Source organism: Pseudoliparis swirei, chromosome 8, assembly GCF_029220125.1.
Source record: "Pseudoliparis swirei isolate HS2019 ecotype Mariana Trench chromosome 8, NWPU_hadal_v1, whole genome shotgun sequence".
Lineage (NCBI taxonomy): Eukaryota > Metazoa > Chordata > Actinopteri > Perciformes > Liparidae > Pseudoliparis > Pseudoliparis swirei.
The window spans coordinates 19,698,117-19,725,879 of NC_079395.1; the positions used below are offsets into that span (position 1 = coordinate 19,698,117).

Genomic DNA, 27,763 nt, shown 5'->3' on the forward strand with positions numbered 1-27,763 from the left:
CCGTCTAAGCAAACGCACGCCAGCGCACGCCCTGAAATATTGTCGCCACGCCCACCACGAGAGGCCACTTTCAGTCGCCGCGAGACATCAAAAAGTTGCTTCATTATGCGTGTGTGTGTGTGTGGTCAATATTCACTCGTCACCGGTAGGGATGAGAATTGATAAGATTTTAACGATTCCGATGCCTTATCGATTCCTACTTACCGATTCGATTCCTTATCGATTCTTTTATCGATTCTTATTGGGCAAGGGGTGAAAAAAAGAGCACAAACGGGTTTATTTACATTAATTTTCTTTTATAGAATTTTCTATAATGCTGCACACACCATATACAGTATGTATACATACACATTTACATTTTTTTAAATAACCAAAAACATTTATACATATTCCTCTTGAACTTAAAATAAAACTTACATAACTTAAATAAAATGTATTCTGTTTAATTTAAACATGTTCCTAGAAATTACAGTGCTCCTTCCTTTTTTTAAAGGGTATATGAACTGAGCTGCCAAAAATGAAACTAGCAGTGGCAAATACCAAGTGTGCAACCATCAATTGTATGGATCATCAACAATTCTTGTGCAGAAAAATAAGCATGTCTGCTTTCTCTGGGAGGATACGCGATCTCTCAGGATGTATTGTGTCTCCAGCCGTGGAGAACACTCTCTCAGATGGGCTGGAGGTGTACAAGACGTGCTGTAGCCTGTGACCCAGACAGACTACCAGCCTCTGAACCGGTCTGACTGTGAACGTCATCAGCTAAATTGGATGGCAATGGAGATTATTTATAAAGTGAAAGCTGGTTTACACAATGAAACAAATGGCACGAACAAAATTGCTGAATTTGCTGAGCTGACATAAAGCCACATTAAGAGGGGAGGCAAACACTACCTCTGCCTCAATGTAGGGGGCTGACAATGGAAGATTCTGTAGCTAAGCTAGCGTAGCTATATGCTAAGTTTAAGAATGGATTAAAAATCGATATGCTCAGTTTAATAATGGGTTAACACGATAACGCAAACGTTTGCTGATAACACACGCCCTCCGATAATTAACACCGTTACGATCAAACATTTCTCAAAACTGGACTTTCAATCCAAACGTGAAGTGATCAATAATGGGAGACCAATGCCGGAGCTCAAATGTATGCTTCAAACGAAGGGACAGAAGATAACACGATCGACTACACACAATAAAGGCAAATTGCTTCACACAGCGAGTGGTTGTGATTAGGGCTGCAACTAACGATTATTTTGATAATCGATTAATCGGTTGATTATTTTATCGATTAATCGATTAATCGGATAAAAAAACAAAAAAACTCAACCCTTTATTCAAAACAGGGTCCGTACGGTCATGGAAAACCTGGAAAAGTCATGGAATTTTTAAATGGCTATTAGCAGGCCTAGAAAAGTAATTGAAAAAAATAAAATCCCAAAATATTTGGAAAAGTAATGAAAATTTGTTTTATTCACATTTTAATTTACACGGTATATATACGGTATGCTGTGGAAATGTCATTGTTAGTTTAAATACTACATCTTCTCACTTTGTCACGTATAGACAGTTTTCACAAAATGTTTAATCATGGAAATTTGGTTTAAAGTCATGGAAAGGTCCTGGAGACCCACTGGTCAGCATGTGGATGAACCCGTCACAGACAGACTGACAGCTTTACTCTCCTGAGCAGTGGTCCCCATGTGGCCCCCTGAACAATATCAGAGACGCGTTACGATTTATTATTTTTTTCACCTGGCCCGCTGCCGTTGAGATTGCAGTGAGACGCGGAAAAAATGTGAAGTGGTGCTCTTCGCAATAAAACATCTTTGATGGGACGTGTCGCGTCTCGGCCAATCAGCGTTCAGATGTCCACAGCGTTTGGGAAGTTAGGTTAGCTTGAATGTTAGTCCGCTACATTTGCTGCTGTCACGCTGCACGGTGTAGCGATGCTAACAAAGTACCCGTACGTTAAACACGATGTGATTTAGCATATTTTTAGTATCGATACTTCATTAAAAGAGCGCCCGATCAGAGCTCACGCGCTGCTCCGCTCCGTTAAATGATGTCTGCACGCGCAACGCAGCGCACAGAGCGAGTGGCGTCGTGGCTTATCTCCGTTGCCTTTCTCCGTGGAAAAATATGTTCCGCTATCCGCCACGGAATAAATAACCACGTTTTCTACGTTATACTCTTGTGGAAATGCCACACACGTCGTGACATGTAGCGTCCTGGTGTCTGGGTTCATAACGTCACCCGTAGGCGCACTCAGCTCTGTGAATGTCTCCGACTACGTGAATGACTTCCGCATCCAGCGCCACGTGAGCAGCAGCAGCCAATTAGATTCATCAACAGAGGAGCAGCTCAGCGCTGATTGGCTCTCACAATGCAGCGTTCCGTCTCTCCTCTTCCTCCACTCCGCTCTTGTTTCTCCTGCGCGGCTCTGCGCTCAAATCAACTTTGTTTATACTCCGTGATTTATTGAGCGCCGTAATAATCGCGCGACACAACGAATCGATAATGAAATTCGTTGCCAACTATTTTAATGATCGATTTTTATCGATTTTATCGATTCGTTGTTGCAGCCCTAGTTGTGATCACTTGAGGAGTTTACCTTGGACAGAAAGAGATGAAGCGCCGACGTTAGCTGAGCTGCTGCATCGAACACATGACATTCCTGTCATTTAATTCCATGCTGTGTTCAAATGCTTATTCATATTTGTTGTATTTCCTCCCTTCGGCGAAATAGACTTTTTACACACGTTACAAGTGGCGTAGTTGTCATTTTGTTGTGTGAAATAGAGCCAAACTTTAGAACGCTTCTGCCTAGTTGCCATGTTTGCTGCAGTCTGAAGAAGAAACTAAAAAGATTTGCGCATGCGCAACGCCACAGAGGACCGTTAGCAGAACCGTTAAAGAATTTGGCTGACGATCCCAAACAATCGGTTCACTGGGAACCGGTTCTAAAACAGAACCGGTTCTCGATGCCCATCCCTAGTCACCGGAGAGCCTCTGAAGTTACTTTTGTTCTGTCTTCACAAGTTGATTGGACCGCTCTCGTCAGATATTCACTTCCAACCCGTAAACAAAGAGCCGATTTATGGAAGCTGGATTTGTATTTCAAATGTTAGGCATTTTGTTGTTTGATTTTTGTGTTTCTGCGCCAACTACAAATCTCTCTCTGTGTCCCTCTCTCTCTCTCTCTGTGTGTGTATGTGGTGCAAAATCGGCCTCAAAGCTGGCCTCTCTCTGTCCTTTACGTTTTCCTCACCACCTCCTCCGCCGTTCCTTGTGCTGAGCACGCCAACTCAGAATGGAGCCATTTTGTCTCCTTCAGTTCCTGAAACGCAGCGTAAGCCTCTTAAACGGAGACTTATCTCGCCCTGCAGACCTGCGCTTGAAGAAAAAACAAACACGCATATGCCTGCACGCACGCACACAAAAAACAAACACGCACATGCCTGCACGCACGCACACACACATCGCACACACTAAAGAGGCATTGTGACGCCAGCCCTTGTTGTTCCTGAGACATGCAGGCAGATGGTTGTCTGTGCATACCGCCATATTAAACAGAAGCTACGGCCGAGGCCACGGCTGGTTTCGGGAGAGGGCAAAGTGCAGTGCGAGAAGAGACAAAAGAGCAGCGACAGGCAGAAAGAAGAGAGAGAGAGAGAGAGAGAGGTTTTGATGTGTGAGTGTGGGTCTCAAATCAAAGTTTTACAAACCATGGCAGGATGGAGACCTGGGTTGGATGATAAATAGTTAGCGGCCGGTTCCCCACAGGCTGTCTACACCTTGCTGAGTACCTGGGGGGTTTGGTGGGAGGGCAGCATGTGGTCCGGCTGATCGGGTTCCCAGCCCACGAGAGCTGATCTCTGAGCTCGGGAGCCTTTTATCTTCTGTTTCAAGGTCGTGAAGTGTCTTTTTTTGCCGACTCGATACAATGACACTGAGCAGGCACGTCGGCTTGTGACTCGTGGAATATGGAAACTCCTACCTTCCCATATGTTCGAATAACCAATCACTAAATACCCCTAGACTTTCCTCCATTCCAATATTAAACAAAATACGTATTTACAATACATTTCCTGGACCGAGGGTTATGCAGTCACGGTAGTGCCGCGTCTTTACGAAAGAAACAGAAGAAGAAGAAGTAGAAGAAAAGTAATAACTGGAAGTTCAAATTTCCTATTGAATCTGTCGGCTCCATCGCCGACATGAGTCCGTCTCCAGAGCGCCCCGCGGCTCGAGAGATCGGCTTCCAGCCGGTGTCTTTGTGAATATGATCAGACAAGTCTGCGGCACAATCCTGCCCCCCCACCCCCAAATCTAACCACGCATCCATCTTATCTCCTTTAGCCTTGGGTGAACAGGGTATACAACACATGCATACAAAGGGCCCTTACACTGCTTCCTTCACCTCAACCCAGCTTCAGTATGTGTGTGTGTGTGTGGGAGGGGGGGGGAGCCCAAAAACAAGCCTTTCAAGCTGCGGCGTGTTTCCCTCATTCTAGTGATTTTGATGGATCTTTGCGATTTTCTTCTAATCTGGTTAGACATCAGGAGCTCTCCCCCCTCCCCCCCCCCTTAATCGCTTCTCAGTTTCACCACTTCCTCCATTCGTCTTCTTTTTTTGTCGTTGCTGCTGTTGCCCAATCATGTGCCCAACTCGGAGGGGGGGAGGGGCCAACACGCCGTCCTTTTTTGTGTGAAGTCGGCTTCGTCACATCTGAAGGTTTTCAGTTGTTCCTCGTTGTTTTAACAGTGACACATCAGCTGAAAGGAAACTTGATTTGACCATTCTCCCCCGCCCCCCGCCCTTCCCTGTCTTGCGGGCCTTTCCTCCCCCGTTGCAACAGAATGGAGCAAATCATGGAACCAATTCAATGTAATCATGACAAATGAGTCCGGGCGGTTAGCAGGGATTTCTTTTTGTGAGTGTGTGTGTGTGTGTGTGTGTGTGTCTGTGTTTTTGGGATGGGGGGCTGCTGGGAAATCATAAATGAATCAATCAGCTGTTATCGCATCAGCAAACACCGCGGGAGGGAGGGAGGAATGGATGGATGATGGATGGATAGAGAGAGGGGAGGAGAAGATTCAGTGGAGTTGGTGTGTGTGTGCACGTGCATGTCTGTTGTGCAGAGATAGATGGCTGATTGAATACAGGGGGCCATGTGGGTGTCTGTCTGTCTGTGTGTGTGTGTGTCTGTCTGTCTGTCTGTCTGTGTTGTGTTGTGTGAATGAGACCGAAGAGGTGGGGGGGCTTTAAACCTTGAATCTGTCAGAGCAGATGGGAGATGGGACTGGCCTGCAGGCTGCAAGGAATGTGATGGCTGATGGTTGAGGATGAACCCTGCAGTAGGCAGTGAGAATTGAGGGGGAAAAGATGGTAGTGTCCCCCCCCCCCCCCCTCCTATTCACTGCCACCAATGTAGACCGAGCGAGCAGACAAGTGCTCAGAGACGGGCCGAGGAGGAGGAGTTAGGGCTAATTGACGTGGAAGTTGTTACTTTGCGGTGTGTGGGGGGGCGGGACTTGGGAGTCGATGAATGGAACCAAAAAAATCTCTTCCGCAACCGAGGTTCAACTGTCTGTCTGTGGCCTGTCTTGCTGCGGGGGGCTTTGGTTGAATAACACTGTGGTTTACGGGTTTGTGCCTGTGTGTGTGTGTGTGCGCGTGTGCGCTTTGGCTCGCTGCCCGGCTCCATCTCCCTCAGCTGATTAGGGGTTTATATGGCCTAAGAGTGAGGGGAGCTCTCCGCCTCCTGATTGGCTGATTGGATTGTGTGGGCGGAGTTGCCATCGAGTGACAGATGGCATACAACAGGGAGGAAGGGAGGCAGGGCGGAGTGTGTAGATATATATATATATATATATAAATATATACATAACAAGGGAGGGGGGATCCCTTTAATCACAATAGAGAGATGTACAATGGCCGTCTCTCCAGTCATTTTTTCTCTCTCTTTAAAAAAAATCGTCTCGTGGTTTTTCTCACAAAAATAAAAACAGCTGATTTCCCCTGCTTACCGACCCATGAATACATATCATGCGTGTCCAACTCGCAGGCTTCGCCATGTATTTTTGTTGAAATGGAACATATGCGTACCTGCATCATAAAGGACAAAAAAAGATATGACCAATAAACATCCATGTGATTTCTTTTTTTTATCTCCCCCCCCCCCCCCCCCTCCAGGGATTAGACCAGATCATTTGTACTTGGCAACACTCCCAGTTCACACACATCACTCTCCTAATTCACCTTTGTTAAAAATTCATCGCTTTCGCCGAATCAGACCAACAGCCTGGTACAACGTGTGTGTGTGTGTGTGTGTGTGTGTGTGTGTGTGTGAGAGAGAGAGAGAAAAAGAGAGAAATAGAGAGATTGCAGATATCTACTGTGAATATCACTCACTGGTTTTTGTCGCTTTGTCGCTATGGCATTAAGAACAAAGCAGACAGGCTCTGAAAAGGTTAATTATTCACTTGGTTTGTGCGTGTGTGTGTGTTTATAGGCGTGTGTGTCTGCTTGCAGGTTGTCTGATTCAGCAAATTTTTATAAAGTGTCATAGCATCCCCATCTGCTGAAAATACACAATACAATACACTCAGCCTTTATACACACACATGCACACACACAAACACAGACAAAATGACTGTATGTGGGAATGGCAGAAGACAAAGAAGGGGTACAGATTCACACCACGCCTTTGATACTTAACACAAGTTTGATAATAGGGAGATAGAATGTTGTTATCTGTGGCGTACCTCAAGGCTCTGTTCTGGGTCAACCTCTATTCCGAATAAATATGTGTATAGCCCACAGTGGCTGCTGGTATCTTTTGGGGGGCTTTTTAAATGATAAGCCTATACACATTCATCTTCTCTAGTTTTAATTCTTACCTTGTTGTCTTTCAATTACATTTGACATATATAATAAACTATCTTATTTCACCCCAAACCAACCAACAAGCCAATCGCAAGAGACCCCTAAGGCAAAGTCTCTGAAGCCAGAAAACAAGTCCTGAGTTTGACCTACTGGAGAGGGTGGCTGGACCTGCGTTGCATGGGAGAATATTTCCGAGGTATAAAAAGAAAGAAAGAGAAACCACCTGTTCCGGATCATTAAACCCAGCTATGTCGCGGGTTATTCAGTGTGAACCTGGAAATAGTTGGAGGGGAAATGTGAGCTGTGTGTGAGCCATTTTAGGCTCGATTAAAAGTGAAAAGAGCAGCAGTGGTGTCACAGTCACATTCATGCCTGTGGTCTGAGCAACAATAGGCTTTAACCCAACAGAAGGAGAGGAGGGGCGACTAGAGCCAGAACAAGTAGAGTAGCTCCCCGCAAGCTGGGGAGAAATCTTCATTATCATCTGATATCAAAATTTTCGACACTTCCTCTGACTGGATATCTGGAGACAAGTGTGGCGATGACTGACGACTGGCAAGACATTATTTGGACAGCTTGGGGGGGGAAGATGGCTCTCAAATGCCCCTCCATTATGAAGACGGGGGGGGGCGGGGGGGGGATGGAAATGCTTTTCTCCCTCTCTCTCTCTCTCTCACTCTCTCTCTTCTGACATTTCTGACACTACCAATGCGCTGCGTGACACAACGATCGCTTTGACTGGCGGACTCAGTGGGAAGGGAGAGAGTTTTAACAGTTTTGGAGGACTCTTCATGTCCGTCACTGACAGATGCATCAGCCTCTCTCCCCCCCTCCATCCACAGTCTCTCTGTATCTCTCGCCCGTCCTGTCATGGTCAGGTGCCGCGTTTGTCTCGGTGGACATTTCACATGGGTTTGGTTGGCTAAAGGTGCATCGGGCCCTTTTTCAAGACTTTTCAGCATGGTCGTCGCTTTCCTTAGTTGGGTTCTCAGTGTGTGTGTGTGTGTGTGTGTGTGTGTGTGTGTGTGTGTGTGTGTGTGTGTGTGTGTGTGTGTACCTTGCGTGGGATTTTGCCAGGGAGATGGCTTAACGCTGGCTTATTAAGATGCTCCTACCATGCTGGCCCATACCCCAGAATGTAATTGTTTTTCTGTGTGTGTGTGTGTGTTTGTGTGTGTCTTTGCATTAGTGTATGTGAGTTAGCGCTTCAGACATGTACTTTGTTTTCAACCCATGCCCAGAATAGCCCATATCATTGCCCTTTAGTTAGCTTGCCCGCCGTCCCTTCATGCCTCTCTCTCTCTCTCTCTCTCTCTCTCTCTCTCTCTCTTTTAGCTTGAAATCAGCAGTGGGGTTGCTATGGTTTGGTGATATACTGTAATCCAATGTGTACACACACACACACTCACACACGCCTCACCTCATAAATAATTGACCTGTCACGGTGAGACGACAGGACAGGCCAAATACACTCTCCCCTCCTCTGTTCTCTCCTCTCACATTTCTCCCCCTATCTCTTCCCCTTTATCCTCCGCAGCCTTTATTTGACATTCTTTTTCTGCCATTCTTTTTTGTCAGTATATTCGCCTTTTTAGGTCATTCTTTCTTGCAGCGTCTGGGCCATAAAGGGCTTCATTTGGTCCCCTGTGCTCTTTCATTCATTTAATAAAAGTTTAGGCGAATAAAATTCTGGTTGGCGTTAACAAATTAAAAAGAAGAAATGAGTCAAATGGGGCCGTGCAACTTTGTTGAGATGATAAATCGAGCACGATTGGCTCAATGGAGGTTGGGCAAACAGGGTTGTTGCTCCTTGTCTTTCTTTTGCGTTGAGCTCGATCAAGTTCTTAGATATCCAACATTTGATTTCAGTCACACGGCTGCTGGCTCTTTGCCGTGTGGCCCCAGGATAGGGCCTTGAGGTACTTCACAGTTGAGTTTTGTATTTTCTATATTTCTCCCATTCATTAAACTAGACCTTAAGCTTGACTCGTCTGACTGCAAAGACAACGGGTGTACGGTCTGCTGATGGCCCAGCATGCTCATATGTTATAGGAAATAACATGTGGTCAATATCCAAAGTCCATCGAGCGGACGTGCCCAATCGGCCAAACGGCTGCACCACTAAGACTACAAGAGCTTCCAAAAGCCAGCGGTTAGCTTAGTGGGGGGGGCTAGAGATTAACTATGCCAAGCCGATTTCAGCTCTACAGGCTACAACCCTTACTATCGTGTGTGTGTGTGTGTGAGTGTGTGAGTGGGCAGGAAATGATCATGCCCGAGCAACCCCCTATTTCACTGCACACATACAAACGCATGGCGACATAAGGAGCGAGGGGTAAGGAGGGGATATCAGGTGGCGCGGTGTCTCATTAAGACGCCTGTGTTTCGTACCAAAGGTTCATCCTGTGTGTTTGCAGAGGCCTCAGATTACCACAGACGCTCCTTCCCTGGCGCTCCTTCTTCTGCTCGGCAGTCTGGTAGAAGCAAACGCAAAAGGAGCGACCATGTTGAACAACTTAACTTTGGAGAAACCCGGAGGGGGAAACAATGTTCAGTAGGCGTGTGCATCACGGTGGCTGTGTCTCATCTAGGAAACCTCTAAAGTTCACCTGACAGGCATTCAAATGTCGGTCAGAATAGTTAAAAAGTCCTTCTTCTTTTTTTTCTGTCACAGTAAAATGATGAAACTCACTTCTGCCTCCCCCCTTTGTGTCTTCACAGGGTTTCACCTCAGTGGCACCGTCACTGAACCTGCCATGCCGTCGGAGCCGGAGGTCACCCACAAGGTGGCCATCAGCTTCGACCGATGCAAAATCACCTCCGTCACCTGCGGTTGTGGGAACCGGGACATCTTCTACTGCGCCCACGTGGTGGCGCTCTCTCTGTACCGCATTCGCAAGCCCGAGCAGGTATAACAACGGCGTCATTAACAACAACAACAACAAAATCAACGTCACGGACACACTGCTGGAATCAGCGGCTCGCTCTTCGGACAAAATCTCATGTGTGTGTGTGTGTGATACAGGTGAAGCTGCGGTTGCCCATCTCGGAGACGTTGTTCCAGATGAACCGGGACCAGCTGCAGAAGCTGGTCCAGTACCTGATCACGGCCCACCACACCGAGGTGCTGCCCACGGCTCAGAAGCTGGCCGACGAGATCCTCTCCTCCAACTCCGAGATCAACCAGGTTCACGGTGAGCGGACGACTTTCACGTAACATTTTCTCCGCAGCGATATCTTCACAGCGAAAGGCCTCACAATCATCTGGACCTAGAGCCTTCAGGCCCGTCACACGTCCGAGCCCTGATTACCCTGGCTTCAAATGGCTCGTTTGATTTCTCAGTTCCCTCCTTCAAGTGGAGGGAGTATGGAGAAGAAGAGGGGAGAAGAAAAAATAAGAAGAAGCTGAAGCCGGAAATGATGAAATGGATGCAGGAGAAGGTCGAGAGAGAGAGAGAGAAGAGAGAGATGTGTGTGGAGAAGGAAAGGTACGCTGAGAGGAGGCTGGCTCTCGGGGAGACGGAAAGGAAAAGATGAAAGGACGGGAGAGATGAAAAAGAGTGGGAGAACCTGGGAAAACGACAAACTCCACACATCCTCTCTCTCCAAACAAAGTCTTCTTCTGCTTCTCCTTTTCCATTCGCTCCCGCTAGATGTTTACATCCCCCCCCTCGCGTGCTGCGTTTCCCGTCGGCGTTCGTTTTGACAAGGGGGATCATGGGAGTTGGAGTTCAGTGGACCCAAAAGCACGGCTTTTCTTTGATGGGGGGGGCGGGTGTTGAATCTTGCTGTTTTGGCCCTGTTGCATTCTCCCCCAGCCGGTTGGAAGCGCATCTCTCCGGGCGTTCCTCAGCACCACTTCCTGCCAGATCAAAGCACGCCTCGCCGTGTTCGTAGCACATCTACATTTCCCCGTTGAGTTGCTCAGCCGAAAGGAAGAGGAATAAAGCTGGCCTTGTGTTCCCTCAGTGTGCCGTTAGCGTGAATAAAACAGCTGTTCTAGGTGCACTGTAAGTTAAATGTAAAACAAACACCTATGTGAGCACCATCAGGGTAAACAACTCAGCGGAGATTTGGATGAATTCAGAATTACAGTCTTCACTTTTTTTAAAGATTTGGATTGCTAAGTATCCATCTGAGCTGCATCAAGAGTAGTGGTTTTTCCCATATTTGAAGCTTATATTAAATGTAAGTGTTGAACCAAGCTTTGATGACATCATCAGTCTTAAAAATACAAATATAAATACACACTTAAAAACAAATCCTTATAGAAAATCCCTCAGCATGGGAGAGCAAAGGGCTTTTGGGCCGCAGTGACAATGTTGTTTCTGTATGGAAGCAGAATATTTCGCTAATCAGATTCTGTTAATAGTAAACCACTCTACGCTTATCCTCATTATTCCCCTTATTCCCCTTGGTTCTTTCCTCTGCCACCTTCTCTGTGTGTGGAGAGGCAAAGCCCCGCCGTCCTCAGGGAAACATGAGGATATGTTAGCAGAATGAATACAGGAGTAACTTTGATCAGCAAATCCTAATATTCATCTGCACCTGGACACAAATACACAATGAATAGACATGCGAACATAAAACAACTGCGAGGCATTCGAATGTCAATTCGGACTTCTAACGTTGTGACTGAAGCTTCGTCCTAAATGAACAAGGCTCCATTTCCCACGGTGACCATCTGTTTATTCTTTTTGTCCCGCGTTTTAATGCGCCGCATTGTGTGTGTTCACCAGGTGCTCCGGACCCGACGGCGGGCGCCAGCATTGACGATGACAACTGCTGGCATCTGGACGAGGACCAGGTCCGGGAGCAGGTCAAACAGTTCCTGTCACAGGGCGGCTACTACGGCTCCGGGAAGCAACTCAACTCCATGTTCGCCAAGGTACGCGTGGCCCCCACTTCCTGGTTCTGCACGCTTATCACAGTCGACATCACACCAATGATCATAAACATAAAGGTCTGCGGTGGCCAGTTAGAAACCACACTATGGTGCTTTGTTGGGATTCTTAAGTATGAGTGTGAAACTCCACGAGTGAGGCCACTTGTAACATCGAAATATTTTAGAGTTGGGTGCACCCAAAAGTTGACGCAAAAAAATAAATAATCGAGGAGATAACGTGATGTCTAGTTCCTTGTATAGATCAATCTCAATCTGACAGTTCCCACAATGCATCTGTTAAGCGTCTGGTGTCTGGCATTAGCCCCTTCCAGCTTGATGTATTCAAACCATGCGCTTTGCCGTGTGTAACACACGTTCTGTTCAAATGGATACAAAGAAACTCAAATATCTATATGTCACTTAGTCTGGATTCCTTGTTTCCTATTCTCCTACACATTAAACTCCCCACTTATCTATACTAAAGTATGATTTCCCTTTGAGAGAATGGCACAAAGCATCGGGGACACCTGCAGGTCCCCAGAGCTTCTGCAGCTTTCTTTGACGGTGTTATTCAACCTCTTTTTATACGGTTGAATGAAGCTTTGCAAATCCTCAAAGCCGATACATAGAGGATTCATAGATGCACTTTTCTAACGCAGACCTATATGCACAGCACATTTGAGCTCCCGATATTTCAGAGCCAACTCCATTCAAACGTGCACAAAGCTCAAAGGATCGATAAGTCGGGCGTACAAGTCGGGATGGGGAGGGGGTTAATGGTTTCTTTTATATTGTGGCATTCACCCGGTTTTTAAAACACCTTGAATGCTGCCTCATGAACCTCAGGTATTCTGAAATGTGTGTTGCAAGTAATCATGCTCAAATCCACAGATTTTTATATATATATATATATATATATATATATATAGATATGATTTTCGCGTCTGTCATATCTGGATAAAAGACACACGCTTCAAACATTTCCAAATATTACAAGAAACATTTCATCTCCGTTCAATATAAAGCTATAGCCACGGCGGTCGCTTAGCTTAGACTGGAAACATGTGGATACAGGTAACTAAAGCCTCTCCCTCGTAAAGCTTACTAATTAACACATTATATCACATGTCTTTCATTCGTAACAAAACCAAAATGTAAAATCTCAACCAGCCGTGACTCGGGGAGGGATACACCCGTATTTATTACCTGAGCTTTAAATTCATCCAGAGGCAGGTTTATGTTTTTAGGCTGGCAGCGTCCTCCTGTTTACAGTCAGCATCTGTGTGTGTGTGTGTGTGTGTGTGGGTGTGTGTGTCTGTGTGTTCTCGGTGACTAAGCCATGCACTGTGCCGGATCTTTCCAGGTCAGGGAGATGCTACGGATGCGAGACTCCAACGGCGCCCGGATGCTGACGCTCATCACAGAACAGTTCATGGCGGACCCCCGGCTGTCGCTATGGAGACAACAGGGCACCGGCATGACGGATAAGTGCCGGCAGCTCTGGGATGAGCTCGGTAAGGACTGTCAGAAGGACCGTGTGTGTGTGTGTCCACGGTTAATCGTGCATATTACTGAACCCATCAGTTCTTTATTTCTTCTGCTCATTTATGACTTAATCTCGTGGTCAAATGTTGATGTCCATCACACCCGATATGTTTGGAGCCACTAAAGTTATGCAAAATCTGAGTTGTCTAAGTTGTCTTCGCTGTACGGGAGCCCGGAGGGACAATTGAGAGACGTTCAACTCGACTTTGTTTTTGGAGATCGGAGATCTGTTTGTTAATGAGCGTTTCAAGACTGCCAGCTGACCCCGCCCACCGGTAACTGTAGGTCGGACGGCCCGGAGGAAAGGGTCCAGACAGATCCGTGGTCACCGTGTCGGCTCATCCAGTCGTCGGCCTCTGCTCCCTCCTGCCCGGCCTCTCCTTCCTCCTCCATCCTGCCCATTAACTCCTTCCTCCTCCCTCCTGCCCGGCCTCTCCTTCCTCCTCCCTCCTGCCTGGCCTCTCCTTCCTCCTTCCTCCTGCCCGTTCTCTCCTTCCTCCTGCCTGGCCTCCCCTTCCTCCTCCCTCCTGCCCAGCCTCTCCCTCCCTTCTTTGCCACTGCCCTGCACAGAGGGAATGGATCAATACCGCTGCTCAGCTTCTCTGCAATCAATCTGAGCATTTAGAAGGTCAATGAGAACACTTCCTGGGCGAGCGAGGGTGAGCGAGGGAGATCACGACGCAGACGGGGGGACAGCAGCCAGACGGTCGGGGGGTTTGATGCCGGATCACTTTCCTCCGAGCCGGTCGACGGGTCGAGATCTGCGTACAGACAATTCAGTGTTTCCAGCTGTTTAGGCGTAGAAACACAACTTAATGTATATCTCAAACACAAATCGCTGTAAACAAAATGAAAATGCTCATCAAACGTTCCCAGAGCCCACGGTGCATCTTCAAAGTGCTTTCTTTCTTTTAATCAGCAGGACAAAAGCCAAAGATATACAATTCACCATCATATTTATCATAGAACATCTTCAAATCCTCACATTTGGCCGTAACAAGGGAGTGTTTTTGATATGACCAACCGAATGTAATGTATTATCAAAATCAAGTCATCAAAATAACTTCACAGAACAACTAATCGACTAATACTCCGACCAACTCTAGTGTGTCGTTTTTTTTCCCCCAACATTCAATTCAATTTATTTTATATAACCTCAAATCACAAATTACAAATGATCCTCAGAGGGCTTTACAATTTGTACACATACCACATCCCTGACCTTTGACCTCACATCGGATCAAGAGAAACTCCCGAGAAATAGAAAAAACTTTCAGGGGGAAAAAATGAAAGAAACCTTCAGGAGAGCAACAGAGGAGGATCCCTCTCCAGGATGGACAGATGAATAGATGTCATGTGACCAGAAGGAATCATTACAGAGTTACAACACATTCAATGAATATGACAGAGTGAATGAATAGTTCGTAGTCAACATGGACCACGATCCAGACCTCCACATGTGTACTACAGTATGTGTATTGTACGTATTAGTATCCCGACCTCTGACGCCCCCCCCCCTCTCCTTAATTTTACCCCAGGTGCATTGTGGGTGTGCGTGGTGCTCAACCCTCACTGTAAGAGCGAGGAGAAGAGCGGCTGGCTGAAGCAGCTGAAGAAGTGGGGTGACCTGGACGTCTGCCCGCTGGAGGACGGCAACTACGGCAGCGAGCTCCCCAACATCACCAACGCGCTGCCGCAGAGCAACCTGGCGCAGGGTCAGCACACACACACACACACACACACACACACACACACACAGAACCAGCGTCAGTAATACATCATTTAGATAATTTAATAGCCTTTTATTTTTATTCCTCTGTCCTATCTCTATTGCATGTACAAGGTAGGTACACACACACAAATAATTATAATTTTGAATTATAAAAAAACATAGGAATAAGCTCTAATTGTAATAACATTAAATAACCACAAATAAATAAGAATAATATTGAAGTCTGACAGTCTGATTTATGTTTTCTGTTTGTTTTTTGTTTAAAAAATCTAAGAAAACACTACTGCCTAACAGTCTGATTATTTTAAGCCTAAATAAGTATATTTATTATTTTTGAACAAAGGTTAAATGTTATTTCACAAGTTTCAAAAAGTGACCCTAATTTCTTTTTAAATGCCCCTAGATTTCAGTCAGTGGGGGCAAAAATTGCCCCCTAAAAAATATGTACATTTCCTTCCCTGCACTAAACGCACACACACACAAATGAACGTGAACGCAGCGACTCTCTCGATGACTGACTTTGTTCTCTCGTCTCAGACTCTCTGTCCAGGCCGAGGCGGTCGGTATTCAGCCGGGCCGTGGAGGCCTGTGACCTCCACTGGCAGGACAGCCACCTCCAGAGGATCATCAGCAGCGACCACTACATGTCCCCGTCCTACCAGAGGGAGGGCGAGAGCCTGCTGTTCAATCCGCAGGGCTTGCCGCTCTGGCTAGGTGAGCCCCAGTGGGATGATGGCTCTTTCTTTTCTTCTTTTTTTTTCAATGGTTCTCAACCATTTTTGAGTTATGTACCCCCTGTGAAATATGTTTTGACCAGTGCAAAGCATTTTGGGTTATGGAAAAACTATTTTCAAAGGCTTTTTTTAATGGATGCTCATTTTAAATATATTTAAAACGGATCTAACGTACCCCCTAGAGAGCCTTCACGTAGCCCCATTTGAGAACCACTAGTCTAGACGTTCAATGAAATTGAAGCAGTAATTCATTACTAATTTCCCAGGAATATGTAAATGTATCTAGTAAAATAATATGTTTGGTCACACTACAAACATGTTCTACTTTAGACAGTAACGGAAGAAACGGAATTTTGGGGTGGAGCACCAGTGTTTCTGTGGCACTTCATACACACACACAACGATCTGTAATGCCGCTGAAATCGAACACACACACACAGACACACACACAGTAATTGTGCTAATATTGAGGCAGATTCCAGCTAAGATCTGTCCGATTTTGCAACTTAAGCGATGAGACGCACACTGCTGAGACTGCACTGTGTGTGTGTGTGTCTGTGTGTGTATGTGTGTGTGCGGTGCCCTGACTCCAGCTTGTCTCACACACAGACCACGTCCCGACAGCGTGCGCCCGCGTTGACGCCCTGCGTTCCCATGGCTACTCCCGCGAAGCGCTGCGTTTGGCGGTGGCCATCATCAACACGTTCCGCCTCCAGCAGCAGAGACAGATGGACATCTACAAACACCAAAAGAAAGGTAACACACACACACACACACGCGCATAGTGTTGTAATTGTTTTGTGGTTAAAGTTTTGAAATGTAACACTTTCTCCCTCCTCGCCCAGAGCTCCTCCAGAGGGGCGTGACGTCCACCACCAACCTGGAGGGCTGGGTGGGTCATCCCCTGGACCCGATTGGCTGTCTGTTCACCACGCTCACCGAAACATGCCGCGTGGACGACGACAACATCATGGACATGGGAGGTATGACCTAAAAGAAAACCTAAAAGAGAGCCCCCCCCCCCTTCAAAATAAAACAATATCTGGTTTATAGAAGATGAGAACGTTCTGAAATGTAGAGTTTAGTTTTTAAATAAATGTATAAAATAAACGTATTTAAAAAATGTTGCGGTGACATGGCGAGCGAAGCTGAGAACACACGTTCCCCTCCCAGGCCGCCTCCATTAAGAGCAGCCATTAGTAACTGGTGCTGGTCAGAGCTGCAGCAGCCTGGTGATTTACACTGGCGGGAAATGAGAGGTTTATTTAGTTTTTATGTTCTTTTTAAATGATTATTTAGCCATGTTGAATGAACCCTAACCCTATTACCTTAAAAGTATAAGTTGTTGCCACATCCATGTATCCATACATATATATAAGAATTAATTTGCAAAATGCAATTGCTCGCACACTGACGGGGTGCAACACCCTCTAGACCACAGAGTTCAGGAGGCCCCTCATTGAGCTGCAGACGTGGCCATAAGCCAGCCCAACATGAATGGATCGTGCTGGAACACCCCACTCATTTAGACACACACTCATGTTGGTGTGCATGCATGTGTGTGTGTGTGCGTGTGTGTCTGTGTGGTATGTATAGAATCCATCACCATTTTGCATTACACACCCTACCCAGGGCCTTTTTTTCCATTGCAACAAAGCAGCATAGGGGTTGGGTTGTCACCGGCCTACAGGGAACTATTGTCAGTCCAAACAATGCTGACCACTGGCACACTCATTGGTGCGAGTGTGTGTGTGTGTGTGTGTGTGTGTTGCGATAGAAGGAATGATTGTCTTGTGTTGTCGTGGGAATTTGAGAAGAGGTTTGTGTGTACATGTGTGTGTGAGTGAGTGAGTGTGTGTGTGGCCTGATCACCATGCTAGATTTCCCTCTGGAAGGCAGCTGGGAACATCTGTTATAAGGCGTGGGGGGCATGTGGGGGAGGGTGGCAGACCCTGTGACGACGAATGAAAATGCAGACATCCCTTTTGATCTTTTCAAATCAACCAATGAGGTTGAACCGCTCATGGACCAAATTCAATTCAATTTCAATTCAGCTTATTTCGTATAGCCCATTCTCACAAATTACAAGTTTGCCTCAGAGGGCTTTACAATCTGCCAGCTCCAATGGACCCTATGAGACGTGAAGTCACAAGGAATCCAGAGAGAAAGCAGAGTTAAAGCCCCACTATGTAGTTTTTCACTTTTGGCGCCCCCTTCAGGTTTTTAGGTATTTAGGTTTCGACTTCAGTGTCGTAAATACCCAGTGACGATAGATGCAGCCTCGCATACACTTGTATTGAGTTGGGATCATGTGTTGTCCTGTATTATAATATTATTATTATTATCATTATTATTATTTGTACGTGTCACGGGTTATGAAAGGTGACGAGGGGGAGGTGACGCAAGGTTTTTTTTGTTTGGAGCGCGCTGACAGGCGACGGACTTGTTGAGCGGCAGCAATCCGGCGACTGTTTCTATTTTGGATTCATACCAACGGGCGGGATCACTAATAGAAGACTGCGCAGGAACACTGTGAACTGGCCCAGCACCGACCGGACTAGGGTGAAGGAGCGCAGGGATTGAACGCGGTGCCTCGCCATGTTTTCGCCTGGTCGGTCAGCTGTTTGTCGGCTTTGAAGTGCGGTGCAGTCATTTACTTTTGTTTTGGGGGACTGCAAATGTGGAGTACGTGTGATCGAATACAATATTGTTGACAACACCAAAAAGCTACATAAAATAGCTACCCTACATAAAAAAATAGCTACATAAAATAGCTGCGAGCGTGGAGTGGCACTTTATGACATTGCGTAATCACTGCCAGAAAGCAGGTCGAGTACATCCGCCGGATATACCGGGCGGCTCCAGAATCTTACATAGCGGAGTTATTTCCCCACAGACCCCCAATGGCAATAGCAGAGACGCAAATCGTCATATTAAAAGTCATTGTAGCGGCACAATTTTTTTCAAGCTGTTATTTTAAGGTCCAAAAGTTACATAGTGGGCCTTTAATAATGTGCAATAGAGAGATGAAAATTAATCCATAAGTAGAGAAAGAAGAGGAGAGAGGTGCTCAGTGCATCCTAAAACGTCCCCCAGCAGCCTATAAGCCTAAAGCAACATATCAAGGGGCTGGACCAGGTGAACCTGATTCAGCCCTAACTATAAGCTCTGTCAAAGAGGAAGGTCTTCAGTCTACTCTTAAATGATGGTGGAAGCTGGTTCCATAAAAGAAGAGCTTGATAACTGAAGGCTCAAATGAGTTAGCATTGGGGCTAAGCCTGTAAACATCAGCTTCTACTTTTACCTAGATTTCTACACTCACACACACACACACACACACGAATAAACAGGATTGAGGGGATCTATTGCTCGGAGGGGATTTAGGCAGAATGATGGGATGGCGGGGGGAGGGGGGGGGGAGTGAGAGACAACAAACGGGCACCAATCAACAGCTGAGGCTCTCGTGGCATCTGTTCTCACTCATGGCCGTTGAGCATCGGTTGCATCCTGTCAGCCTATTTATAAAATATTGATTTGTGTACAATTGAACGCCTCACAGATAGAGATGGACAGGGCAGCTACCGGCAGACCAAATGGCATTTCAGTTCATCAAAGCCAGACTGTCGTTTTAATTCTGACTTCCTCGGGTCACTAAATGCTTCTTTCCTTACCTTTCCTTCCTCCCTTGCCTCCTCTCAGAAGGTGACCCCTGGCCCCCGGTCTACCACCACGTCCCCGTGTGGGGCAGTCCTGACGGAGGGGAGTCCTACCTGACCCTGGCCTTGGAGGTGGCACTCATGGGCATGGGCCAGCAGAGGATAATGCCCGAGGGCCTGTACGCCCAGGACAAGGTGCGCTAGTCCTGAAACGCATCCTGAATGCACCATACATTCAAACATAATCCAGGTTTCACTCCCTCTTCAAAACTCGCGAGCTGAACTGCATTGGTTTGCAGTGTGAGTTTTTCCTGCTGTAGACGATGTCGCCGCCACTGTAATTAAACGTCTGTGCCAAGTAATCGGCGTGCAACAAAAAAGAACAAACGAGGAAAGGTCACAACTTTGTATTGGGATCAATCCGTGGAACATTTCTATCTGACGTGCAGACATTTTAACAGCTCAGACTCAGAACCCCTCTGAAAGAAGTAAACCTTGAAACCCGAAGTGCTGAACCCTCTCACTAAACGGCTCTATGTCGTTGAAACCACTGATACAAAAGGATCCCTCCCTCCCCAATGCTTGTCTCATGTTTCGGTATAACAACGTGTGAATTGCGTTGCAGGTGTGTCGCAACGAGGAGCAGATTGTGGCGAAGCTTCAGGAACTGGAGCTGGACGACCTCCTGGTCCAGACTCTTCGGAAACAGGCCGTGCAGCTGCTGGAAGGTACGGTGACGACACCTCCCGGGTCCTCGTCACGCCATCTTGCCTTGTTGAGAGGAAGACATGAATAAACCTCTCTTTCTCTCTCTCTCTCTCTTTCTCTCTCTCTCTCTCTTTCTCTCTCCAGCCGGTCCGTTCAGCGGCCTCGGGGAGGTCATCCACAGGGAGAGCATTCCCATGCACACCTTCGCCAAATACCTATTCTTAGCGCTGCTGCCGCACGACGCCGACCTGGCGTACAAGGTGGCCCTCCGCGCCATGAGGTCAGAGAGCGATTTGAAATATATATATATATATATTTCCGCTAATGTGTTTTAAATTAGTTGTAAAAGTAGCAGAGTTCGTACGGTCATGGAAAACCGAGAGAAGTCATGGAATTTGTCAAATGTTTTTTTTCCAGGCCTGGATAAGTCCTGGTGGAAAGAAATCCCCAAAAGTTTTGGAAAATTCATGGAAATTTGTTATATTCATATGTTTTGAATAATTCATATGCTTTAAAAAGAATGACGCTCAAAATATAAGCTGGCATATTTCATATTCGCACATTTTTCGCTTGTTTATGTTTATTCTTTTAATCAAACTATTGTCTCTCTTGTGTAATTTAAGGTTATATACTGTATGCTTTGGAATCCTCATTGTCAGTTTAAATAAAAAAAATTATCACTTTTTCATGTATACACCGAAATTTAAAAAAAAAGAATTCTCATAGAAATTTGGTTTAACCCTTGTGTTGCCTTCGGGTCATTTTGACCCGATTCAATATTTAACCCTCCTGTCGCCTTCGGGTCAATTTGACCCGATTCAATGTTTAATGTCGGTGTTCTTTCGGGAGTCAACAAACAAACATAAAGTACCTCACACTTAAACTTGGAAAACAATATTAATTCTAATAATTTTCTGGAGATTTTAATAGCTGGGGTCATATTGACCTCAAGGGTAAAATATGTTAGTAAATATAAAGGTAACAGGAGGGTTAAACATTGAATCGGGTCATATTGACCCGAAGGCGACAGGAGGGTGAAACATTGAATCGGGTCAAATTGACCCGAAGGCAACACAAGGGTTAAAGTCCTGGAAACCCATTGGTCAACATGTGAATGAATCCTAAAGCAGTCAAATTTTTGACGGTATTCTTAAACATCACTTTAGTTTTGACGTTGCCGTGTGCTCCCGCCAGGCTCCAGGTGCTGGAGTCCTCGGGGGGCTCGGGCGACGTGGGCCACCCGCACCACGGCATCTCCATCGTGCCGAGCAGATACCCGCGCTGGTTCACGCTGGGACACCTGGAGTCCCAGCAGTGCGAGCTCGCCTCCACCATGCTCACCGCAGCTAAAGGTATCGTACCGCCGGCACGTCCAGAGATGTCCCCCTTTCCAACATCTCTGTGTGTTTATTCAATTTGTTTTGCCTGCAGGCGACATGTTGAGGTTGCGCACCGTGCTGGAGGCCATCCAGAAGAACATCCACTCCTCCTCCTTGATCTTCAAGCTGGCCCAGGACGCCTTTAAGATCGCCACGCCCGCCGACAACCCGCCGGACATCACGCTGCTCAACGTGGCTCTGGAGCTGGGACTGCAGGTACTGTACTGTGTGTGTGTGTGTGTGCGTCTGCGTGAGTGTGTGTGAGTGTGCGTGTGGGCGCATGTGCCTGCATGTACGCATGTGTGAGTGTGTTTGTGTGAGTGAGTGTGTATGTGCGTGTGTGTGTGATTGTGTGTGTGTGTGAGTGTGTGTGTTAGTGCCTATGTGTAGGTGCGTGAGTGCGTGTGGGTGCATGTGTGAGTGTGTGTGTGTGTTCCTGCATGTTTGTGTGTGTGTGTGTGCATGTTGAAAGAGAAAGCAATCAAGGGGGAGGTATGAGGGCGAATCAGCAATTTTCATGAATCATTTAACCACAGGAACATGAGTCTGAGCTCCACCAGTCACAACATGCAACAGTTCCCTTGAACTTTTAATTCGCCTCGCTACAAATTACCAGAGCAAACCTCACACGGCGTCTTGCCGCTTCTCCATTGAGAGGAAAAACCACGTAATTTCAGCCTTTTGGGTTCCACAGTAAACACGGAGACAGCGGCCCTCAGTCGGCTGGATTCCTGTCAGCAAGAGTGATAATAAAGTGCTGCGAGCGGAAGGGTCGCAATTAGTCGCCTGTGTAATTTGCGAACACATTTTGGGGAAGCGTCTGTCGTCGCTGGAGACGTGATGTCACGCCTCGTGCTTCATGAGCACTCGGTGTTGTCAACGGTTGCATTATTTTGTCAATATTCTGAGCAAAAAAAATGTGCTGTGTTCCTATCGCCGTCAGTAACGCTGTGTGGGTGTGTGTGCGTGCATGCGCGTGTGTGTGTGTGCAGGTGATGAGGATGACTCTGTCCACACTGAACTGGAGGAGAAGAGAGATGGTCCGCTGGCTAGTGACCTGTGCCACTGAAGTCGGTATGTTCAACACACACACAAACACACACACTCTCACTCTCACAAACACACTCACACACACATGGGTCTGATTCGAATGGAGAACGCTGTGATGGAGATCACCGGGGGGGGGGGGGGTATGAGTACATTATGTTGTTGTTCTACAGCTGAGAACACGATAATAGAAAAAAAGCTCATCTGGGCATAAAGAAAATACAATAACACCACTTCATTGTCTACAGAGCAGCTCAACACTTTATTCATTTATTTGTTTATCTGAATAGGTTACTTCTCTTGCTTGCTTCTTGCGTGTCTTCCCCTTTAAGTGGAGACAAGCCCCTGTTTCCAAAGGGCTCTTTAACTGGTGGAAGCAGAAACTGATGGTACCAATGCTGTTTGACATTGATGATGATGACCATAATGAGACATTCAGATTTTTGAAAGCTAGTCTAAGTAAAAGTTCCCGTGTCAGAATGAAACACACTGTCAGATTCCCTCTTTTCACTGTGGGAAAAAAATGTGATAAACAACCAATCAGAGAGCTGGGATCACACCAGTTTAGCGTGATTTACATTCTGACCCCTCCCCCCACCAGGTCTGCGTGCACTGGTGAGCATCCTACAGAGCTGGTACACTCTCTTCACGCCGACCGAGGCCACCAGCATCGTGGCGGCCACCGTCATGTCCCACAACACCATCCTGCGCCTGAGCCTCGACTACCCACAGCGCGAGGAGCTCGCCAGCTGCGCTCGGACGCTGGCGCTGCAGTGCGCCATGAAGGACCCGCAGAACTGCGCCCTGTCGGCGCTGACACTGTGCGAGAAGGACCACATCGCCTTCGAGACGGCCTACCAGATCGTGATCGACGCGGCGTCCACGGGCATGACGTACTCGCAGCTGTTCACCATCGCGCGCTACATGGAGCACCGAGGATACCCGCTGCGCTCCTTCAAGCTGGCGTCGCTCGCCATGACCCACCTCAACCTGGCGTACAACCAGGACACGCACTCGGCCATCAACGACGTGCTCTGGGCCTGCGCGCTCAGCCACTCGCTGGGTAAAAACGAGCTGGCGGCCATCATCCCCCTGGTGGTGAAGAGCGTGCACTGCGCCACGGTGCTGTCCGACATCCTGCGGCGGTGCACCATGACGGCGCCCGGACTCGCCGGCATCCCGGGGAGGCGGAACTCTGGGAAGCTGATGTCCACAGACAAGGCGCCGCTGCGGCAGCTCCTGGACGCCACGATCTCGGCGTACATCAACACCACGCACTCTCGGCTGACGCACATCAGCCCGCGGCACTACGGCGAGTTCATCGAGTTCCTGAGCAAAGCGCGGGAGACGTTCCTACTGGCTCAGGATGGCCACATCCAGTTCGCCCAGTTCATAGACAACCTTAAACAGATCTACAAGGGCAAGAAGAAACTGATGATGCTGGTCAGGGAGCGCTTCGGCTGACCACGCCCCCTCCCTCAAGAAGTGCGACTTATTTGTTTCTATTTTTAAAAGAATTTCCTTCTATTTTTCACTTCTTTTGTTGAGCCATTTGTTGACTACGTCTTACGTTTTTTTGTCCCTGTTTTGTTGTTTTGTTTCTTAAATGTAAACCAGGAAGTGTTCGCTCCGCTTCATTGAGACTGCGAAACGGTGGGGAAACGGCTCGAAAGGTCAAAGCAACGACAACAAAAACAAAGCATCCCCCCCTTAACTAATGTTAAATCAAGTATGAAAAAATCTAAAGATTGTGATAGCTGTGATTTATTCTTGTGGTGGCACATGACGATTTAAAAACCAAAATATCTCGTTGGATGGAGGACTTACTTTAACGACTGCCGTCACATTTCACTCGCTAGATTGGGATTTAGTCAACAAGCAATATAACTTTTTTTATATTATCCAGTGGCGTTAATTCCCCCTTCTTGTGCTCTGCTAGGAAGCTTTGGATCATACTTTAGGACCTGGGTTGATTTCAGCCTGAAGCTCAAGTCCCTTTTCCATCTCAAGAACCTTTTTTTCTGCAACCCCAGAGCAGAACGCCTGGTTGGGTCTCCGTCACGGTTCCTTCCCCTGAAGCCCTGGCAGATAGTACTTTTTACTCGGGGTGACCTATGCAGCACTTGTGGATCAATTAAGCACTATTTAAATGTAACGGGATTATCTAAAAGTACCGTAAAAGTACTTAGCGAGAGGTAATTAGTGTTGAACTGTAAATGACTGATCACAAGGACCGAGCTCCGCTTTGTGCATCTAGAATCAAAAAGCCTCCCAAAATATATATATTTTTAAATTTATAGTTAGAAGATCATGATCACCGCCCAACTCTACAAAGCCTCTAGCATCATTTAGCTAATCCCTAGATTTTTTTTCCCCGCCTACAAAATGTACGTGTGAAGTCTTGCGTTGCTTCATCGTGTTTTCCAACTGCCGCCAGTGGCTAACCGACGCTTCCCTTTCTTGACCCCGTGGCAAAGCACCGTTGGCCGTAAGCAGCACAGCAAGAGCTCACCGGTTCGGACGTTGTACAAGCACTTCACACAAATACCTCATCAGTGCGTTCCCGCCTGCTTCAGCGTTGATTTTATTAATCGTTTTAGTAACTTTGTACGTCGGAGTCGCAGACACTCGAACGCGACTCGAATCGGGCGGACATTCTTTTGAACGGAGGAACAGTTTTCTCGCCCGCTTTTACATTCCATGAGAGCGACCTTCGGCCCACTCCCCGGTGAGTAGTCAGTCCCGACTGTGGGGATTTTTCGCAGATAGAAGAATGGAGGAAACACAAACACACACACACACACACACACACACAATTAAGGAAAACTGAGCAGAAGAAAGAAAAGAGAGGCTAAACTCAGTTCTCAGGGACATCACTTAAAGAAACAAAAAAAAAGTAGTAGCATTAAGCATTTAAGATATTGTAAATATTAAAGTGTCAATTCAGAAAATTGTAAAGTTATAATTATTTATGATAAGTATGTTATGTGTTTGTTTTTACTTTATTTTTATGCTTTGTTGTTATTTTTTTGGCGGGGGTGTACTTGAACTGTTCTGGACGGGGAATTTGACAGCCTTTTATTTGATTTTGTTGGACTTCAAGGCATTTCTCAGGTGCTCCTGTGTGCATTTCTTTAAGATTGTATTTTTAGGGGGGGGTGGGGTTGCTAATTGCTATAACAGCTACTATTATTTGTATATCTATTGATTTGCAAAGACAAAAAAAAAGTGTTTTCCAAAAGTCGATGAAAACCAGGGAGGCATTTATTTGTAAACAGATACGTACTAAACCTGACTATGCAGAACCACTTCGCTGGTCTTGTCGCCTCTTAAAAGAAAGTTAAAGGTGTGGAAGTAGAGACTCAGTGGACTAAACCACTATTAAAGATAGGAGGGGGGCGGACGGACAAGACCCATCATGCTTGTATTTGGGCAATGCGCAGTAGCCGGTCTGCATACGCTGCAACATTTAGAGGAGACGGAGGGGGGGGAGGGGGGGTGAATATGGTGAGAAATGCCTTTGTGGCCGATCAATGTACAGAGTTTATTTTTGCTTTTACTCCTTTGTTGTTGTTGTGTTTTTTTGGTTTTATTTAATCAGGACTCAAAGCCTTTAGTGTCTTCTCAGTGGTGTCGTGTGGCGACAGCACCGCGGTGAGACGGAACAATACACGAAATGTCAGGAGACGGGGACGTGTGTTTCATTTGCTTTTTGAATTTTTATTATTATTCATTGTTATTACTTTATTTGTATCGCTTTGTTCACCTCTTCTATCTCAACACCATACTTTGTTGTTCTCTTTCTTAAAATCTTTCAATTTCTTTTGGCTGTCCGTCGTCGGTAACCGGTGTGACGGTTTAAGAAGCGACCGTGTTAACTGGCGACTTTGAACCGAACGCGTCCGTTGTTGTCGTAGTTACGGACAGCTGTTGAAAATAGTAAGAGAACACGTAGCTGCTGCATTGTTTAATTTGTATAGTATATATTATAATGTATATGACAGGGTTTGACACTGTATTACAAAATTAAACCAAACATTCACGAGGACAGCTTTATGTGTTCTCTACCCTATTTTTCGACGGATGTTCGGCTGAAAAGTCGCCAGTTAACAGGGTCGCACCGGCTTTCAGCTCCGATGTCGTCGTCTACCTTCAAAGAGTTCTTCTGTTATTGCAATGTTTCTACGTGATGAGGAAGGGGGACATGTATTTCTTGGCTACTACTTGAGGCTGTTTTCCTGCATCGTGGAATAAATGAGAGATACTTTATGTTGATGTCGTTCTCATCTGAAGAGCTCCAACCGCGGTCACCGAAGCTCCTCCCCCGAGGGCGTGACGTCAGCGAAGCTCCTCCCCCTCGGTTCCGGTGTGCGTTCGCTGTATCAGCCAGTTCCTCATCGTACCCCTCCATCCCTCCGATAGAGGTCTAGTTCTCCTGCGGGTTTCCCAGTTTGTTTGATTCTTTCTCTCTTAAGGGAAAATGGGGAAAGTGTTCGTTGCCTCTTTGTGCTACTGATTATGAAAAAAAGGTATTTCCAGTATTTGTTGCCACAGAAGTATGATAGCTTATCATCAACACTTTATTTTTTATTGTTTGTAACTTTTTTTCGTGCATCTTTCTTGAGCTACTGTCTATAAAGCGAGAATTTATTACTATTTATGTAACGCTCCTACCATTTTATATTGATTTGTGTTGGAATCTCAGTGCTTTTCTATGAATAAAGTGTGAAACACGTCACATGGACCTCTTTCTTTCTATTTGAGCTCCCTGTGAGGACCGGGACCTCCAGGCATGGTGGACATTTTATCAACTGCATCCAACTTTAATTGTGTATTTATATTTTATGCACGAGACTAGATTTTTCTGAAAATGTTTTAGGTTTTATTGGTAATTTTTATTCTGCTATATCTTAGTGCTTTAACTTTATCCAAATATAAAAATCAAAATAATACTATCATGTTATTTTTTTGAATTATTTCAACCGTTTCACACAGCCGCCACGAAAACTCCCGTTTACCTAATTTTTCCATCTATTTTTTGAAAACCAAATAATTTTCCACGCTAATTTAAAAATTAAGTGGCAAGTGAGCACCTCCACAGTTAAAAGTGCTTCCTTTTTTTAAAATGAAAGTTTAACCGACAACACAACAATTCAAATCTTGAGAGAAATTCAGCTGCAGCATC

The 27,763-nt window shown here is 46.3% G+C and overlaps 1 protein-coding gene across 1 annotated transcript in view; it reads left to right on the plus strand.

Annotated features, from left to right (window-relative positions):
* zswim5 (zinc finger, SWIM-type containing 5) overlaps window positions 1-27,316 on the plus strand; it is a 67,156-nt gene extending 39,840 nt beyond the window's left edge. Inside the window, exons 2-16 of the mRNA XM_056420385.1 lie at window positions 9,614-9,801; window positions 9,918-10,086; window positions 11,632-11,780; window positions 13,141-13,291; window positions 14,861-15,037; window positions 15,592-15,768; window positions 16,398-16,544; window positions 16,634-16,771; window positions 19,488-19,639; window positions 20,070-20,172; window positions 20,297-20,432; window positions 21,347-21,504; window positions 21,584-21,747; window positions 22,524-22,605; window positions 23,180-27,316. Of these exons, the coding sequence (XP_056276360.1) occupies window positions 9,614-9,801; window positions 9,918-10,086; window positions 11,632-11,780; window positions 13,141-13,291; window positions 14,861-15,037; window positions 15,592-15,768; window positions 16,398-16,544; window positions 16,634-16,771; window positions 19,488-19,639; window positions 20,070-20,172; window positions 20,297-20,432; window positions 21,347-21,504; window positions 21,584-21,747; window positions 22,524-22,605; window positions 23,180-24,042 (2,954 nt within the window). The 3' untranslated portion in view covers window positions 24,043-27,316. The remainder of the gene's footprint in view (window positions 1-9,613; window positions 9,802-9,917; window positions 10,087-11,631; window positions 11,781-13,140; window positions 13,292-14,860; window positions 15,038-15,591; window positions 15,769-16,397; window positions 16,545-16,633; window positions 16,772-19,487; window positions 19,640-20,069; window positions 20,173-20,296; window positions 20,433-21,346; window positions 21,505-21,583; window positions 21,748-22,523; window positions 22,606-23,179) is intronic.
* The last annotated feature ends 447 nt before the right edge of the window (window positions 27,317-27,763 follow it).